At 41.2% G+C, this 17834-nt stretch overlaps 1 protein-coding gene across 1 annotated transcript; it reads right to left on the minus strand.

Annotated features, from left to right (window-relative positions):
• Positions 1–1164: 1164 nt before the first annotated feature.
• LOC110175811 (glucagon-like peptide 2 receptor) lies at positions 1165–15450 on the minus strand. The gene is made up of 14 exons (XM_055150481.1): positions 15410–15450; positions 14670–14733; positions 14386–14482; positions 14178–14282; positions 13911–14032; positions 12302–12408; positions 10622–10778; positions 8671–8830; positions 8526–8586; positions 7044–7110; positions 4620–4708; positions 3514–3652; positions 2472–2513; positions 1165–1497 (listed from the first exon to the last, which is right to left on the minus strand). The coding sequence occupies exons 1-14, from the start codon at positions 15448–15450 to the stop codon at positions 1165–1167; spliced, it is 1584 nt and encodes a 527-aa protein (XP_055006456.1).
• Between the last annotated feature and the right edge of the window lie 2384 nt (positions 15451–17834).

Here is a 17834-nt window from a genome sequence, read left to right on the forward strand (position 1 = left end):
ACAATTTTCTTCATTATTTGTCCCCAAAACCAAAATGAAAAAACAGATAAGGATTTTATTTATTTTTTAATTATTATTATTATTTTTTTTAATGAAAATTCACATTTCCGTGACTTAAACTGCGATGCCGGACTTTTGCGCTGCATACAGACTGAACCAAGACTAAACCAGGACTGGATTCCAGGACTAAACCAGGTCTAAATTAGAACTAATCTTGGACTTAAAAGAGAGAGAGAGACGGGACCCTAAGCCCGTGGAGCAGGGTGTCTGCAAAGCGCGATCGGGCGACGGTTGTGCTTAGTCCCGTGGGGCTCAGATCTGTGCCGGCCCTTTCACCTGTGGTCACCCAACGGTCTACATGGGCGGACGTCCAGGCCTGTACCGACACTCGGTTCTGGTTCAGTTCTGTTTAGTTCTGGTTTAGTCCTCGTTTAGTCCTGTTTTAGTCCTAGTTCAGTCCTGGTTCAGTCCGTGTGCGGCACAAAAGTCCGGCATCTCGATCAATGTTTCTTCTGCTCAATAAATAAAGCCTGTGAAGTAATGATGTAGTTTTGACGGTGAAGTTGTGTCTGTGAATTTGTATTCATATTGAAGAAAGTGTAATCATAAATCTTCATTTCGTGATTGTAATTCTTAATCTCGAAATTTGTATAATCAATACTGTGGGAATAGTGTTATTTTGTTAAGATGATTGCCTAAAATGTTAGACAAGTGCAGTTTAAGTTGTGTTCATTTAAACACAAAATCGAAAACTGAAAAAAAAAAAAAAAGTTTTGTTTTTTTGTTGTTGTTTTTGTGGTTTTTTTTTGGTTTTGGATAATAATGAATAAAATTGGTGTTTTTCATTTTCTTATTTTTGGTTTTATTTTGAAAAAACAAATGAACAAATGACACACAAAATAATAAACCTACTTTATTTCATATTTTAGCTGCAAAACTTTCCCAAATTCTCCAGTGAAAGGAATGGGAAGTGGTTTACAAAAGTGAGCGAAGTCGAAAAAGCGAAAATTATTATGATATTTTACTGCTCAATGTGCTTAAATTGCCTCCCTGGGACAAATCAGATGATCATATTTGTATATAATCACTTGATTGGTTGAAATGTGGTCATGGTCGGAGTGTAGGTGTTTGGTCCCGCTGTAATATGACGTAGTCTGTGTGGTTTTAGAACTGGCTCTCCTCCAGGACCTCCTCCATGGTCTCCCCCAGAGTCATGTCCCCGTCGCTGCTGGACAGACTCTTCCGGGTGAGCCCCTCCTGCCCGCCCTGCGCCCTGGAGCCGCAACCGGGCGCGGTGCTCTTCAGCGCCACCGGGAGCAGAGGGGGGCGGGGACAGCCGGAAACCTCGTAGGACTCGCTGTGAACGGAGCACTGGGGTCGTCGCCCGTGGGTGCTCTTCCACAGCTGCTTGAGCGGGGTGCCCCTGAAGCAGCTCCGCACAGTGAAGTGGTGGGTGAACAGGAACAGCTGCCAGCGCTTCTTCAGCTCCGCTTGGACCTACGAGACACAAGGAACCCAGCTGATACTGTGCGGCTGATGTCACCGATGTTTCCTGAAGTGAAGATAACTGGAGGCCCTGTTCTGTCTGTCAGCTTTGTTGCTCAAGTTAACTTTAATCTGAGTTTTGTTTTAGCAGACTTGGAACTACAACAAGTGAGACTTTTCAATTCACTCTCACCTTTTAGTTGAAAATCAAACTCCTAAACAGCACCATGAACGCTCGAACTGATTGAAGGCTCTTGAAAATGTGCTCTTTAAATCCATTTTGTATTTTTTCTTGAGTTTTCAGATAATTTAAAAACTTATCACGCTATATTTGCTAATGTGTGCACTGTGTCATAATGCCAAACATTCCTCCATAGACATACATACAGAACTCCCTCTGCATGATGTCACTGCATAGGTTAGATATAGGTTCCGTTCATGTGCTTAGACTTTAACAATGCTCTTGAGGTCAACATGAGTCCACTGCTCGCTGTCTGCATCTAATTAAAATGCATTATATTGTAATTACAATCAGGAAATGCACAGCTAGCATGCTAGTTGTTGTTTGCTCTGTCATCTTGGCAAAAGTCCTGATCTCTGAGAGTTGTGAAAAGCGATATAAACTTGTCGTTGTGAATAATTTGGATGCTCTGAATGCATGAGGTAAGTGAGGAAGAACTTTGGACAACAAACCTTTAAAAGTGAACTAGCTCTGCTCTTCATGTTTTAAAGCAGTAAAAGTGTCACTGACAGTCAGTGTCAGTGTCTGTATCAGTGACAGTGTCTACAACAATATTTAACAATGTACAATATTCTTTAAATGAATCCACATACAGCTGGAGTCCTGCGCCCTCTGCTGGTATTTTATGTACTTAAAGAAAAGGCATCAGATGCATTACCTTGCAAAAGTAGGTCTAAAAATACATAATATTGAACCTGAAGTTTGTTTTTGTAATGTCACAAATGTGTGATCATTAAAACTGTACCTCTCCATTGGCAAAACAGTAGAGCACTGCCACCAGAAAACCCTGAAAGAACAAACATACATGTCAACATTAACATTTATAGTAAAATATACCTATAATATAATAATAAAATCATTTCCCTTGTGGATCAATAAAGTTTGTCTAAGTTTAAATGTAAGCATTTGAAACACTCATCTTTCAGTTCAGTTCAGGTTACATGTTCTTTCTGTGTGGAGTTTGCATGTTCTCACTGTCTGGGTGAGTTTCCTCTGATGATTCTAGTTTCCCATCAACCCAAAACATGCAAATCCTCCTGCTGAGGTGGTCCTGACCAAGACAAGCTCAAGATCTGAACATGGGCATGCAGAAGATAATTCCCCTAAGGCAGACATGTCAAACGTCAAACTCAGGTCCGGGGGCCAAATTTGCGATATAATTATCTTTGGCTCGCGAGATCATATTAAATATGTACTAGAGCTGCCCGCCAGCTACAGATAGATTATAGAAACATTATTGATTTAAAATGTTGTTATTATTTTATATTCTGCTTGTTCTGGATTCAATGTTTAAACAAAACTATTATTAAACATTTATTTGAATAAGAAAAGGTTTAACATTACATATCTCGAAAGAAGAGAAAGCATGGACATGTTGTTTACATTTTTCTGTAAATGTTATGTTTGGCCCACAGCTTAGTCCCAGTTTTTAATTTTGGCCTCTGTGAATTTGATTTTGACACTCCTGCTCTATGGGGACAACAAACTGTAGCTTAACCTTAACCTTGTTATGGTTCACCCTGTTGAAAAAAATTCTGACTTGTGCTACAGGCGGCTCGAGTGGAGAAAGCAGCAGCACATCTGAAACTCTGTGCTCAATGTCTCCAGTTTAATAAAGCCTACGGACAAATATGTCCTGGTACAAATGATGATTCATTTACTGCCATTTTCCACAGGACTGTGCTCCACATCTCATAGTTCAAATGTGACAAATGGATTGTTCTGGTTCTGCTCTGAGTTTGTAAGTTTGTATCTGATTTCCTTGAACACAGAGTCCATGTACAGACCTGGAAGGAGCTCAGGGTCAGGTTGATGAAGTTGCGAGCGTATCTGCTGGAGCCCTCCACACACTCGTCCACCAGCACAGTGAAGACCACCTCATGTATGCCCAGCAGAGGCACCAGCACCAGGGTGGCCCGCGCCAGGCTGAGAGCACAGCACACGCTTCAGTTTAGAGCAGGGATGGGCATGGGAGGAAATTTTATTAATCGATTGTCGGGAGAATTAACAATCGATTTTTGATTAATCATTAACGTTTATATAATAATTATCATCATTATTATTACTATTACTAATCTGCATAAAATAAACTGAACTTTACAACATATAAACCATCACCACTCGAGAGCCACATCAGCCCGTTTGACATTAGAATGTGTTTAATGCAGCTTTGCGCAAGTCTCACAGAAACAAAACTTAAAATTGCTTGGCTCATTTGCATAAACTAAGAGGAGAAAAGAAAACAAAAAACACTCTTGTGTGCTGATGCGGTTCAGCTTCTGCAGACTCGACTCAGTGGAATATGAGTGTTCTTTCTGTGACAGAGGAATGTTCTGCTGAAGATGAGTCTGTTCTGTGTGTGTGTCGAGATGTTTTCAAAGATCATACACATGTGCAGGTTTGACACAGCTCTTTATGCTGTAGTAACTGGGATACTGTGTAAACATGCACCATGACCAAACCAGGATACAGATGTGCATGTAAACACACTCACTGAGTGGTACAGTGATCTCCAAAGAGACGCCAGAGCCCAAACGCAGGACTGTTAGGCCGCAACTCCAGTGTTTGTGCTGTCACAAACACTGGAGTTGCTTCGTATGTACACACAGAAACCTACATTTGGTTTGTCGATTCGAAATGAACGTAATCAAGGAAATTCTTATTGATCAATTATCAATTAGTTGACTAATTATGCCCATCCCTAGTTTAGAGCAGCCTCATTTCAAAACAGAATATTACAATATTTACATGGACCTAAGGAGAGCCAGCAAAAACAATAACTCCATGGTGGCTGACTACAAACCAGGAAAGTTACATAGTGCACCTTTAACTTCTATGGCAACATGTTTTATTCACACTTTAAACTCCTTGGTGGTTGTGTGTGTCAGAGCACCTGTATCTGTAGTCAGAGAAGGTGACCTGGTCGGCCTTCAGCTTGGACAGCAGCAGCATCAGGATCTTGATGAAGATGAAGAAGATGATCTGAGGACACACACGGGACACAGAGAGAGCGTAACGTCACAGCTCCATCACATGAGCTCACGAGACAGCAGGGGGAGGCAGAGGCCCAAATCACTGTGAAATCTACTGCACTGTACGGTCACATGACACCGGCCTGAGGGAGAGCAAAGCATCATGGGTACACCAGCCCTGACCCCTCTCGTAAATTTAATTTTTACCATATAACTTAGAAATAACCAGTGCTGGAATGTAACAACAGTGTATCTGCGGGGTCTTAAAAGTCTGAAAAAGGTCTTAAATGTCATGTTCCTAAATTAAGACTTTAAAAAGTCTTAAATTATGTTGCCCAAGTTTTTTTTTTTCACAAAGGTCTTAAATTTCATTAGCCTATTTTTAGGAACTCAACCAGGCTGCAGTGTAATATTAAATGGAGGGAGGAAAAAAAACAACAACGTGAAATCAAGTAATGTGAATGAACAACCAATTTGGAGAATGTGCAAACAATACTTTGGTTTCTGCCGCCGATGGCAATGATTAAACAATCAGTAAAGTGGAAGAAGACGTTGGATGGATCATGGGGAAGTGTAGTATTAATCCACAGTGGCTCTTAGGCTACGTTCAGACTGCAGGGCTTAACGCTCAATTCGGATTTTTTTTTGTGTGAAATCCGATGTTTTTGCGAGGTCGTTCACATTCCCAATTAAATGTGATTTGTATGTGACTCCAGTGTGAACATTAAACAGCCCGAAAGTGTCCCACATGTGACACTGGAGACACGACGACGTCAACGGCAGCGAGCGTCTCTGTGTTTACGGAAGATGTCCAAACATGGACATGAGCATTGAGCATCTGACGATTTTAAAGTTCCTCTCGTACCAGAGCCAGAACATGTACCATATTTTCCGGGCTATTAGACGTGCTCTTAAGCCTCTAACCCCATCAAAAAATGACATCCCGCAATCCAGAGCGCCCTATAAACGAATCCACTCAGGTGTCCCAGCACGACTTCAGTAAACTACAAAGCCGCACCACTCGCAGAACATGCAAACACACACGGAGCAGACAGCGACCGCACAGCGAAAAACACCCACAGACACACTCATCACTCCACGCCGACGAGGAACGGAACGGAGGAACGAACCGAAAAAGCGAATGTGCCACTTCTAGACACAACTGAGCAGCTGAGTCACTGTGAACACGCCGACAATCCGTTGGTCCCAGACAGCACCCTCCCTACACGCCACAACTGAACAAAGCCCAGAGTCACCGTGAACGAACAAACAAACAAAACCACTCACCCATCACACTGTTGGGTTTCCTTTAAAGTCCAGTGCAGTTTATTTGTGAAAAAAGTTTGAAAATGGACCATTTAATGACAGTGCGGCTTATAACCCAGAGCGCCTAATAGTGCGGAAAATACGCTACAACTTACTTGTTTTAAGGAGGAGATTGAGAAGGAGGAGGACGAGGTTTTTGGCCGTGGTGTTTTGTGGGACAGTGGCAGCGACGTCCATTTAAAGGAACATGTGGATGTGGAGACGGAGTCAAGAGTGGTGAGTGGTGATGTGCTTCACTTCAGTGACATGGAATTCATTAACAATTTTCGCCTACTTCAGCGCAGAATAGTGACATTTGTGGCTTGTTGATAACGTGTAGGTGGATGAATGCGCTTTGGCCGTTCACACTGAAGTCACATGTCAAAGATCAGATATGTATCAGTTTCAGGAGCACATATCCAAGTGTCCTGGGTCGCATTTGAAAAAATTGGATCTGTGTCATTCAGACTGTCATTAAAAGATCAGATACAGGTCACATAGGGGCCAAAAAATCTGATTTGGGTCACTTCAGGCTGCAGTCTAGATTCTAGACATAGGTGCTGGTTGGTCATTATTAGAATTAGAATTGGATCTGTTGTTTTTCGCCCGTATAATGGGTGCAATGTTGGTCTTAATGTTCATTTAAGTGGTCTTAAAAAGGTCTTTAAAAAGTCTTAAATTTGGGGTAGTCAAACCTGAGGATAACCTGAACAAAGTAAAAGTAGTAAAGTACTGAACTTTATCTGTATTTACTTAAGTACCTTTTTTACTTTTACTTGAATACATTTGAGAGCATATATCCATACTTTATACTCCACTACATTTTTGAACATGTACTTTAATATTTTCACTTAAGAAGAAGTTTTCATGTGATACTTTTACTTTACATGTACACATTTATATTTCTTTGCTCAGGATTCTGTACTTTTACTTAGGTAATAATAACACTGGCAGAGAAAATGCAGACATTGGACTCATTCTTGAGAAACCCCATTGTACCACCCAAAGCAGGCAGGAGTCAGCCCTGTGAAAGAACTCACCAGCACAGACAGAGTGATGGGGCCTCGTATGATCCACCAGAACCACCTGTTCACTATGGACCAGCATCTGAAACACAGCAGCAGGAGGTCAGAGGTCATGAGAGAGGCATACACGTGTGTTCTGGTGTGTTTGTGGTGTGTAGGAAAATGTATGGAGAAAAGAAGGTTTCACACCCTTCACTGTAAAAAGGCCCATTCTCTGATCTAAGTTATAATGTAGTTTCTTCATCACAAACAGACCTGGAGTTGTGTTTTGTTTCATTTACACATGTTTAACACACAAACCCTGAATACTCTGAATTTCCCTTTGGAGATGCATTTATATTTAAACTGACACTACCACATGGTGTCATGTGGTAATATAGCAAAAGGAGAAATTTTTATTTGTCAACTGGACTAAAGTTTATTTTGGTTGAATATGTTTTCACAGCTCATCCAAGCTGCTTCATCAGTTCTGGTCAGATCACTACATGGACGACTGAGGGATTTTTCACACATGTTGAGAACAGAAGAAGCAGCTTGGATGGGCTGCGAAAATGTATTTGACCAAAATAAACTTTTGTCTGGTTGACAAATTTTATTTCTCCTTTGCCATGGATTCTACCTGGATGACTGAGGGATTTTACACACATTTCAACTCCACACACCTTCACTAGAATCATTCGAATGATTTCAGCTCTGGAATTGCCAATCTCTACTGAACTAAAGGTACAAGAAGCTGTTAATGCAAAAACTACCACTTCATGACATCACAAGGTGGAACAGAACATTTTGAGCTTTGGAGCTGTAGACAGACAAATAATAAAGAGTAACTCAATCATGTGTGAATGAAACAAAACACACGTCCAGGTCTGTTTTGGAATAGGGAGCAACATTCTAACATGACTTAGAACTCACAAGAGACAAGGACCTTCAAACTTACACAGCAAAAAAAAGAGGGTTAACATTTCAGGGTGAGTTGTATTTAACACAAAAAGTGTTATTTTAACTATTTGAAAGTTAAATGGGGGTGGGAGTTGGGGTTGTTTCCCAGAGTTGATATAGTTGAAGTTAATTTGGCTGCTCCCACACACCACTTCAAACTCTTGTGAGAGAAGACCAGTTCACAAAGTGTTATCTGTTTACTCTCAAAATGTTCATATAATTTCGGGGTTAAACAGGAACTTTGGTCCAGTGTTACTTTAATTAACATTTTCAAAAGTGTTAAATTAACCACTCCACTTTCCACAATTTCCATGTGACGAGACACAAGACTGAGTCCACGAGAACGAAACAAGATGAGATTTTATCATAATTCCTAATATTAAAATTTCACAGTTCAGCTTCTAATGTTTGTGTCACAATTTTGTATTTATTTGATGTCATAGTTTTGTTTCCATTCTAGTACTACTTTTTGGAACTGTAAGAGATGGTAAAGATGGAAAAAAAAATCTCATGTGACAAGATCTTGCACCATCCCTAGTGTGTATATATCGTTCTTACTCTGTGTTTTCATATAAGATCTTCACCACAGTCCAGGGGGTGACGAACAGGATAGGAGTTGCTAAAAAAAAAAAAAAAAGAACAATGATCTAAAGTGACATTTGTGACATTCCTATTCATTTACAGGCGGTGATCCCAGGCCTACCCCATCCGAGCAGCATGTAGGACTTGAGCAGCCTCTTCTTGGTCAGCACTGCAGAGAAGAGCAGCGTGTGCAGAAACAGGGCCTCCACCAGCAGCCACAGGTAGTTACAGAACACACAGTACTCCATCCACACCCGCGTAGCCTTGCACAGCACTGATATCTGAGGAAGGAGGAGATGTGGAAGAGGAGCAATCAAAACAAGTACTTATATTCAGAATCTTAACTTTAAAAGTGCATTGTGTAACTTTTCTGTTGCCGATTTTCTTCATGGAGATGTTATTGCTTTGTCTGGAATGTTTGGCAGTATGGCATTAAACGTAACCAGATCAAGTTACAGGTCAGATCTGAGGTGACCCACTCACAGTCAGAATGTCTGTTTTTCTAGGAGTGTTTTTGAGCTATAAAACCAACTGTAATTGAATAAATGCAAAGTAGAGCCGTTTAATGTCACACTGTGGAACATTCCAGACAGAGCAGTTAGCAGAATCTGTCCGAAAAGTTACATGCAGCTTAAAATTCTGAACATCTATCAGATTTTTTTGTTTTTATTTACATGCCTGTATGACATACATTATAAAATTTGTAAAATGTGTTGCTGAATATTTGTGTCAAGTCTTCTAATTTCTCTCTTTTTTACCAATATGTTTAAAAATTGCACTTGATTTAAGTTGAACATTCAGACAATACCGATACAAAAACAATATACTGAATTTAGAGTTTATTTTAAGTCAAATTAACTGACTGCATTTAAAAAAACAAAGAGTTGGATTCTTCTACATTCTGTATGTTTAACCTTCTACATTCTGAGTGAATCCAGAGGAGTTTGGAACCGGATCATAGGTCCAGATAAGTCATAGTTTTGTGCTTTGAATGTTTATTCTGTAAAGATCTGCACTGTTTCTCACTCCTTCTGTGTCGTCTTTTTCCCTTTTTTACATGTAAAATGGTCATGTTTACCGCCACGGACCATGTGTTTCTCTGATTGGTTAATCTGTCTGTCAATCACGCCCTCTGAAATACCAGATATAGCTCCAGATCCACTCATGTTTGTCAAAGCGTGTGGTTATGTTACATCACAACAGACCTGGGCATTGTCCAGCTCCCAGCCCACATATGGCCCTTTGGTCGACTCTGATCGGCCCATTTAAGATCATTTGGAATTACAAAATAAACATATTTTATCATTTTACCTCATGCATGGACTAAAGATGCTTTGCTTTGATTCTAGAGATGGTTTTTAATGACTTTTTTTTTTATTATGCAGAATTGAGTAAAGCATATTGGCATAGCCCTTCACAATATTTTCAGTTTGTTTTATGACCACATGAAAAAAAAAAAAATAAATAAATAAATAAAAACAATCCCACCCCTGGATGACAAGCTACAAACTTGTACTCACTGCTGGACTTGTGCATTACCTCATTTACCACAAGAGGGAGCCACAGCTACAGTAAAAAAATCCTATTCCTATCCCCCTAAATCCCTGTGTGTCAGATGCCCTCCCATTCATCTGCATCCCAGTAGTGTTGGACTAACGTGGAGATCAAATGTCTAATCTGCAGATGTTGGAAAATACAGCAGGGTAATGGACACTATTACTACTAAAGATGATAAGGGATAACATCTGAAGTGGGTGTTGTTTGGGCATCTGTGTGGTGCATGCTGGGTGTTTTGTGGGTGGAGGGAAGGGCTTAGGTGGGTGTCGGGAGAGGCCTTGTGTGGGTAGTGGGTGAGCATTGGGTGGTACCTTGGGTGAGTGACTGGGTGGGTTTGTGAGCAGGATCTTGGGTGGGTGTGGGGAGGGGCATACGTGGGGTTGGGTGAGGGCTTCGGTGGGTGTTTTATGGGTGTTCAGGGGGCTTTGGATGGGACCTTAGGTGAGTGTCGGGTGGAGCACTGGGTAGGTGCTCGAGTGGCTGCTCATGCGGGCGTTTGGTGGGTGCTGTTGTACCGTGGAGCTGGCGTAGGAGCTCCAGCCCTGATCGTCCGTGGGCAGGTGGGTGTACATGAGGTGCAGGACCAGCTCTTTGCAGATGACCGCAGCGGCCCTCAGGATGAACGACACAAACAGGTTCATGTGGATGTAGTTCCTGGTGCAGTGGAGCTTTCTGGAACAAACACAGATTCACAGAAGAGTCATTTTTTTAACAACTTCAAATTAAAATGAAGAGTTTTTGCTTTTTTTTTTTTCATGCATGTTTGAGTAATCCTGTATTGTCCTGCATTTAAGGAAAAATTTCACCATCTCCGCCTACTTCAGTATATTACTAAAAGGCCATGAAGAAAGCGGCATGGTATGGTGTGCTTTTTATTTGTACAGGGACTTGCAGAACAATACATGAACCAAGACAGAAGTCATAAGAGAGATGCTAGTTCAGGTTATAACATGAATTTTCATTTACCCCTATAGTTTCTGAGCAGGTTGGTGAAAATAGTGAGAGTACAGATTCAGTGTACACACATAAACTGACCACAAATAAATTAAAACAGATATTACTTGTCGTCATCCAAATCGCGCTTTGCAGATACCCTGCTCCACGGGCTCAGGGTCCTGTTTCTCTGTCTTATGTCTAAAATTAGTCCTGGTTTAGACCTGGTTTAATCCTGGTTTGGTCCTGGTTCAGTACAGGAACAGTTCTGGTTTAAGTTCTGGTTTAGTCCTGATTTAGTCCTGGTATAGTCCTGGTGTAGACCTGGTTTAGCCCTGGTTCAGTCCTAGTTTAATTGTGGTTTATACCTGTTTTAGTCCTGGCTCAGTCTGTATACGACACAAAAGTCCAGTATTGCAGTTTAAGTCACAGAAATGGGAAACTGTCATTAGCCCCTTTTTTTTTCCTTATTCATTTAAACACAAAATCAAAAAATGGGGAAAAAAAAAAAAAAATATAAATATAATTATATTTTTTATTTTTTTGGTGGGGGGGTTGGAGATAAAAGATGAAGAAAACAGTTGTTTTTTTCTCTGTTGCGCGGCCGTTGGGGCTGTGGGTAGAGTGTGGAAAACTGCAATCCCAAGACAACACGTTCACAGGGATTCATGCTCTGGTCGGGAGTTCACGTAGATCAGCGGGTACAAGAAGCTTTGTTGGTTAACAACAGCGACATTTCACACTCCGAGTACTGTCTCACCTCACACCTCAAAAGCAGGACAATACAGGAGCACTCAAACATACATTTAAAACCTCATAAAAGTTGAATATTCATTTATTTATGTAGTTAGTAGTTAGTTTGGGACAGATCTAACCTGTCTGGTGCAGGACCATAGATTGCGTCGGCTTGTGAGCTGAGCCTTGTACAAAAAGCGCAGGCTCATGCTGTTAACTGTATGTAGGGTTTGAATAGGGCCCGGGAGAGCTCGCTAGATTATTCAAACATGCATAGAACATGGATGACATATAAAACCTCTTCAGGCATGCTGACGATGGTTACGGACTGAAATTCACAGGGCTTTTACCTGTGATGCAACAATCCTGGGAAAATGTTTTGTGACGACTCAGGGGGAGTGGACATACTACACAAAATTCATCAAACAAGCGTCGGTGAAGCAAAATACAACTCCAGGTATGTAATTTTATATAATATGTGTGAAAATGAAGTTTATAATCCACAAATGCTGGTGGTGTGTACTGACCTGAGCATGCCCATGAGCAGGGTGGCCATAGACAGGGACAACAGCGACAGGGAGTACCCGATCACCGAGATGAGCCTGAGGGCAGTCTGACGTAAGCGCTGCTTCTCCTGTCCACGCACAACAAGAAAGAAAACATGTTTTTAAAGGTTGTACATGACGCAAATCTGACTCTTACGAGCTTTTAGCCATGTTAGAATGTTGTTACCTCACCAAAACACACCTGGAGTTGTGTTTTGTTTGTTTCACACATCTGAGTAATCGTTTATTATTAGTCTGTCTACATGTCCAAAGCTCAAGCTACTCTGTTCCACACTGTGATGTCATTTTGTGGTAATTTCCAAGTTAACAGCTCCTTTTACCTTTTGTTTAGTAGACTCTAATGAAGGTGTATGGTGTATGTAACACAGTGGAGCACTTCCTGTATTATCACATGACATCACAAGGTGGAGCAGCATTTTCTGTTTGAGAGAAGAATTCAGGGTTTTGTGTAAAACATTGTGTAAATGAAACAAAACAACTCAGCCTGATGTTTGTGATGAGAAAACCTAATAAAATAGATCACAAAACAGCGTAATATGGGCCCTTTAATTTCACTTTTTTTGAGAGATGGAACCAGGTTTAAAGTTCGCACTAGGGCTGGTATCATTCATAAGTTGTCAGTACAATACATACCTCAATACATAGGCCATGATACAATACATACCTCAATACAGTGAGATTACAATGTGTTTAGTCCTGTTTTAGTCCTAGTTCAGTCCTGGTTTAGTCCTGGTTCAGTCCTGTTTTAGTCCTGGTTCAATCCTGTTTTAGTCCTGTTTTAGCCCTGGTTCAGTCCTGTTTTAGTCCTGGTTGTCCTGTTCAGTCCTGTTTTAGTCCTGGTTCAGTCCTGTTTTAGTCCTTTCAGTTTAGTCCTGTTTTAGTCCTCAGTCCTGTTTTAGTCCTGGTTCAGTCCTGTTTTAGTCCTGGTTCAGTCCTGTTCAGTCTTTTTAGGTTCAGTAGTTCTGGTTTAGTCCTGGCACCTCTATGTTTGTACTGAAAAGTGAGGTGGGAGGGTGGTGTTACAAATCGCAAATCCCCTCTTGTTTTTATAAAAGTCTTTGTTAAATTAGTTTTTGTACAAAATGTCTGAATCAATATCTTCTGAAAATTTCCAATGTGCTGCATAAACGAGTTTTCCTTCCTCTGAACAAGCAACAAAACTGTAGCGCTGTAACCAAATAATCTAGTAAAATATACCAAAATATACTCTTAACAATGTATCAATACAGCAGCCCACAATACTGACACAGTATCATCACATTGAACAATACGATATATCGATATTTCAATATTTTTGCACAGCCTTAGTTGGGAGCAGACATTTATCCAGATGAATCTACTGAGTGTGTCTTCCGGGATGACCCTCACATGACACCCATCCACAGACCCCTGATTATGTTTAATTAGGAAATGATTAAAAATACTGTGATCTTGTTTTTGAAATTTGTGAAAAGTACTTCTAAACTCATCATGGTGAAAAATTATGATGCTCAAAATGCATAAAGTAAGCGAGGAAGAACTTCCAACCACTGCAAACCGTGTAAAGACTGTGCCCTGAAAGTGTCTGTACCTCCTCTTCGAAGTAGTCGCGCTCCAGACACTCAGAGTCTTCTCTCCACACATCTGAGGAGTTGTCCTTCAGCCTCCACATCCCGTTCTCCAGGCACTCCCTGTGAGCCCGCCTCAAACTGTCTGTAAATAATCACAGTGTGTCAGTCATCCCCAGCTCTGGATACACAAGTGAAGAAAAGCAAAACAATCATAGTCTACTGTCTCAAAAAAGAAAGACTAGTAGGAGCAGTAGTAGTAGTAGTAGTAGTAGTAGTAGTAGTAGTACCTTGCTGTATCCAGGGTAAGTAGGAGGGGCAGGGGATGGACACGTTCCCGGGGGCAGAGTGAGGCCAGCAGGCAAACGAGTCAAAGCTCCCGTTACAGAAGACTCCTGTGGAACATGCGGAGAGGTGGAGGTGACTCCAACTTATGGTCAGAAAATTCTCGACTTTATAAATGTGATAAATACAAAATAGAACACAACAGTGACTGACCAGACTGAGAGAGAACGCTGAGAGCCAGAGTCCTGCTGCAGTTCTCCTTATACTCTGTCCTTTTGGAGATTACACTCTCCAACAGCGACCCCCGCACCTGTACAATCAAACACAAATATCACTCATTTCTAACCCAGATTCATGACACATAAAGTTTTGCTTACAACCTTTATTTATTGATAGTTACTGATCATCCCTTGCAGAGAATGAAAACCCCAAATTCTGTGTCTGTGAAAATTTGAATATTGTGAAAAAGCTGAATATGTGAAGTCATAATGTCACACCTTAATCAGCTCATTAAATGGAAACATGCAAAGGTTTCCTGAGCCTTTACAGTCAAGGGGAAGACTGCAGAAGACAGAGAGCTGTATTCAAACATATTCAGAGAAACTGGAGTGAGACTAAAAGTGTGGTAGGAGAAGGTGCTCCAGCCAAAGGGACGACCACAGCCCTGACAGGACTGTCAAGCAAAATCCATTCAAGAACCTGTGGGAGCTTCAGGAGTGAAGTGAAGCTGGAGTCAGTGCAAACGTTTGATTAATGAAATCTGTCTGGATGATAAAGCTGTTTATGGACTGTAAACAATATAAATAAATTAAATATACAAAAATCCACAAACAGCATTATCATTAAACTGGGGACGCCAATAGCAAAAACTGTCATTGTGTCCTTAGGCAAGACACTTCACTTACATTGCCTAGCATGAAAGTGGTGTATGTGTGAGAGAGGGGGATGGTCGGAGGGGTTGATGGTGCAGACTGGAGCCTCACTTCTGTCAGTCTATCATTTCATCTAGCAAATATGACATTGTTTCTCAAACGGTGGTACACGTACACAGACTACCTCGTATTCAGGGCCCACTGCAATTTGACCATGTGTCTTATTTATAGAATAATATGAATGTTTTTGTCCTCCTTTGATTTGTTTAGAACTATCTTCACCTCAAACAGGTTCATTTTAGTCTTTAAATATTATTTCCAAGTTCTTTTTATCAGACCAGTGTGGAGTTCACACACACACTGACATGTTTTGGACACCTTCTGGATCCTTCTTGAAAAGGGCCATAATGTTACATGAAAATATTTTTAATCAGAAATAGAACTTCCTTATCTGTAGTTTTGTTTCATTTTAGACTCAGTAACACAGTAACTGCAAGTCTGGCACAGTACAGGATGTCATTAAAATCAACCAACCCTGCCACACTGACCACTGCACCTGCCACCACGCTGACCACTGCTGCACCTGCCACACTGACCACTGCACCTGCCACTGCTGACCTGACTGCACCTGCCACGCTGACCACTGCACCTGCCACGCTGACCTCTGCACCTGCCACGCTGACCTCTGCACCTGCCACGCTGACCTGCTGCACCTGCCACGCTGACCTGCACCTGCCACGCTGCCACGCTGACCTGCTGCACCTGCCACGCTGACCTCTGCACCTGCCACGCTGACCTCTGCACCTGCCACGCTGGTGTCACCTCTGAAGCTGCACACAGTCCACATGTTCATGGTCTAACGATTTATTTACTTAAAGAAAAGGTTACAGTCTGCTACAGCATCTGGACAAAAATAGAATCCGAACAGTTTTCTGCAGTGGACAGCACACTGTGCAGCTCCTCTCACTACTTTGAACTTTCCGGAATACGTGCAGCCTCCAGACTGGAGCTTTGCCAGTGGGCGGAGCTATACTGTCATCTCACATTGTGACTGTAACAGTAAACAGCACGTGCGTACATCATCAGCAATAATGCTTCTAATAAATGTCCAGTGATTATGATCCAGTGTATTAAATAAACTCATTATATTTAGAGACATCCTGGACATTCATCTTGTCACGAATCAGCCTGGTACCAGTAAACAAAACATAATAGCTTTGTTTACAGAAAATGTACAGAAAATACTATCCTGAAAATAGTGTTTTCAATTTTGGGGGGGCATTTTTTGGAGTGTAGTAATTTGATTGATGTCTGAGAAATACTGCAAGACAGAAATACTGCAACATCTCCATGTCCATGAAGATGTTGCTTTGCCTGGAATATTCCACAGTATAGCATCTTTATTTTATTCTGTCATTACTTGTTTTTTGCTTTCTAAGGTAGCACTAAAAAATAAATGTAAGAAAAGCAGGTGGTGCCCTCAAAAAAATCTCAGTCAAAGTGCTTGTTGTGCTTCCATCACAGTGACTCTGCTTTCATTTTGCACTTCTACAGGAACTAAAACAAGTACCAGTGAGTAGACTGGCTTCACAGTGTTCTAGAACATTTACAGTAAAACTGAGCACAGGGATATGCTTCTAACTGTGACCTCAGGCTCAGACTGCAAGCTCACGTCTGGTGGCCACAAGTATCAGTGTTTACAACATACAAGGACTTTTGGTGATACTCCCTGTTCCCGCCCGTTTTGGGTTGAAAACATCCCGTTTCATTCATTACTGCATTACCATTAGATACACATTTTTGGTGTAAAATATCTCCTTTAGATCTCCAGACCCTGTCCCTCCTCCCCCCTCACTCTCCCCTTTGATGCTCTACACCCAGTGGGGGGTCTTTGCCAGTCCTGGGGGTCTGGACTGGTCTCCCCTGGGCTTTTGGGACTTGAAGTTTTATACTGTTGATATGGACAATTAATGCATCATTGGTTTTGATGCTTCTCGTCGCTCGTTGCTCTCAGCTGCCCTCTCTCTCTTCACTAGTGCTTCATCATTAACATCCCACAAAGAGCATCATTTACGAGCTCAATTTTCTGATTAACTGGCATTTCCGTGTGTCCCTTTAATTTAATATTTGATCATATCAGATCTTTTCTTTTTGGACTCCTGGGTTCTTCAAGTAGCTTTACATTGTTCTAAATCCACCTGACCATCACTCCATTTCTGCTGCAAGATTTTGTATTTGTCTTTCTGTTCCATCAGGGTGGGTTGGAACAAGTCAAGTTGAAATTGTAGATTTATTTATTTATTTATTTTTTTGTCCATATTTCAATCTTGTTTTCCTTTCACAGATTGGTCAGTTTGTGCTCTGCTTTCATGTCTTTGATGGGGACATTCCTGGTTCAGATTTTAGTGCTCAACATGGTGTTCTTAGTATCTTCTGTGTTCAGTTCTGTCTTGACCTTTCATTTTTCCTTGATATAGAGACTGATTCCATATTCCTTGTTGGAAATGTTTTTGCGTAACTCTTCACTCAATTTGGTCAATTTCAGAATATGTTTTATCTTGTCTGTGACCACAGATGGAAGTTGGTTAATATTTGCATTTAATTCCTTAATGTGCCTCTAAAAGTCTTGTTCTCTAGAGTTGTATTCTCATTGAAACATACAGTATCTTCTAAGCTATTGTACATTTGCTGCCAGTCGTCTCATAACTTTTGCACAAGTTCTTCCAGCTCCTCAGTCTTAAGGACTGGTCAGTTTCTTAAGGACTGGTCAGTTTCTTAAGGACTGGTCTC

Source organism: Boleophthalmus pectinirostris, unplaced genomic scaffold (assembly GCF_026225935.1).
Source record: "Boleophthalmus pectinirostris isolate CB_2022bp ecotype Guang Dong unplaced genomic scaffold, ASM2622593v1 HiC_scaffold_14, whole genome shotgun sequence".
In the NCBI taxonomy this organism is placed as follows: Eukaryota; Metazoa; Chordata; class Actinopteri; order Gobiiformes; family Gobiidae; genus Boleophthalmus; species Boleophthalmus pectinirostris.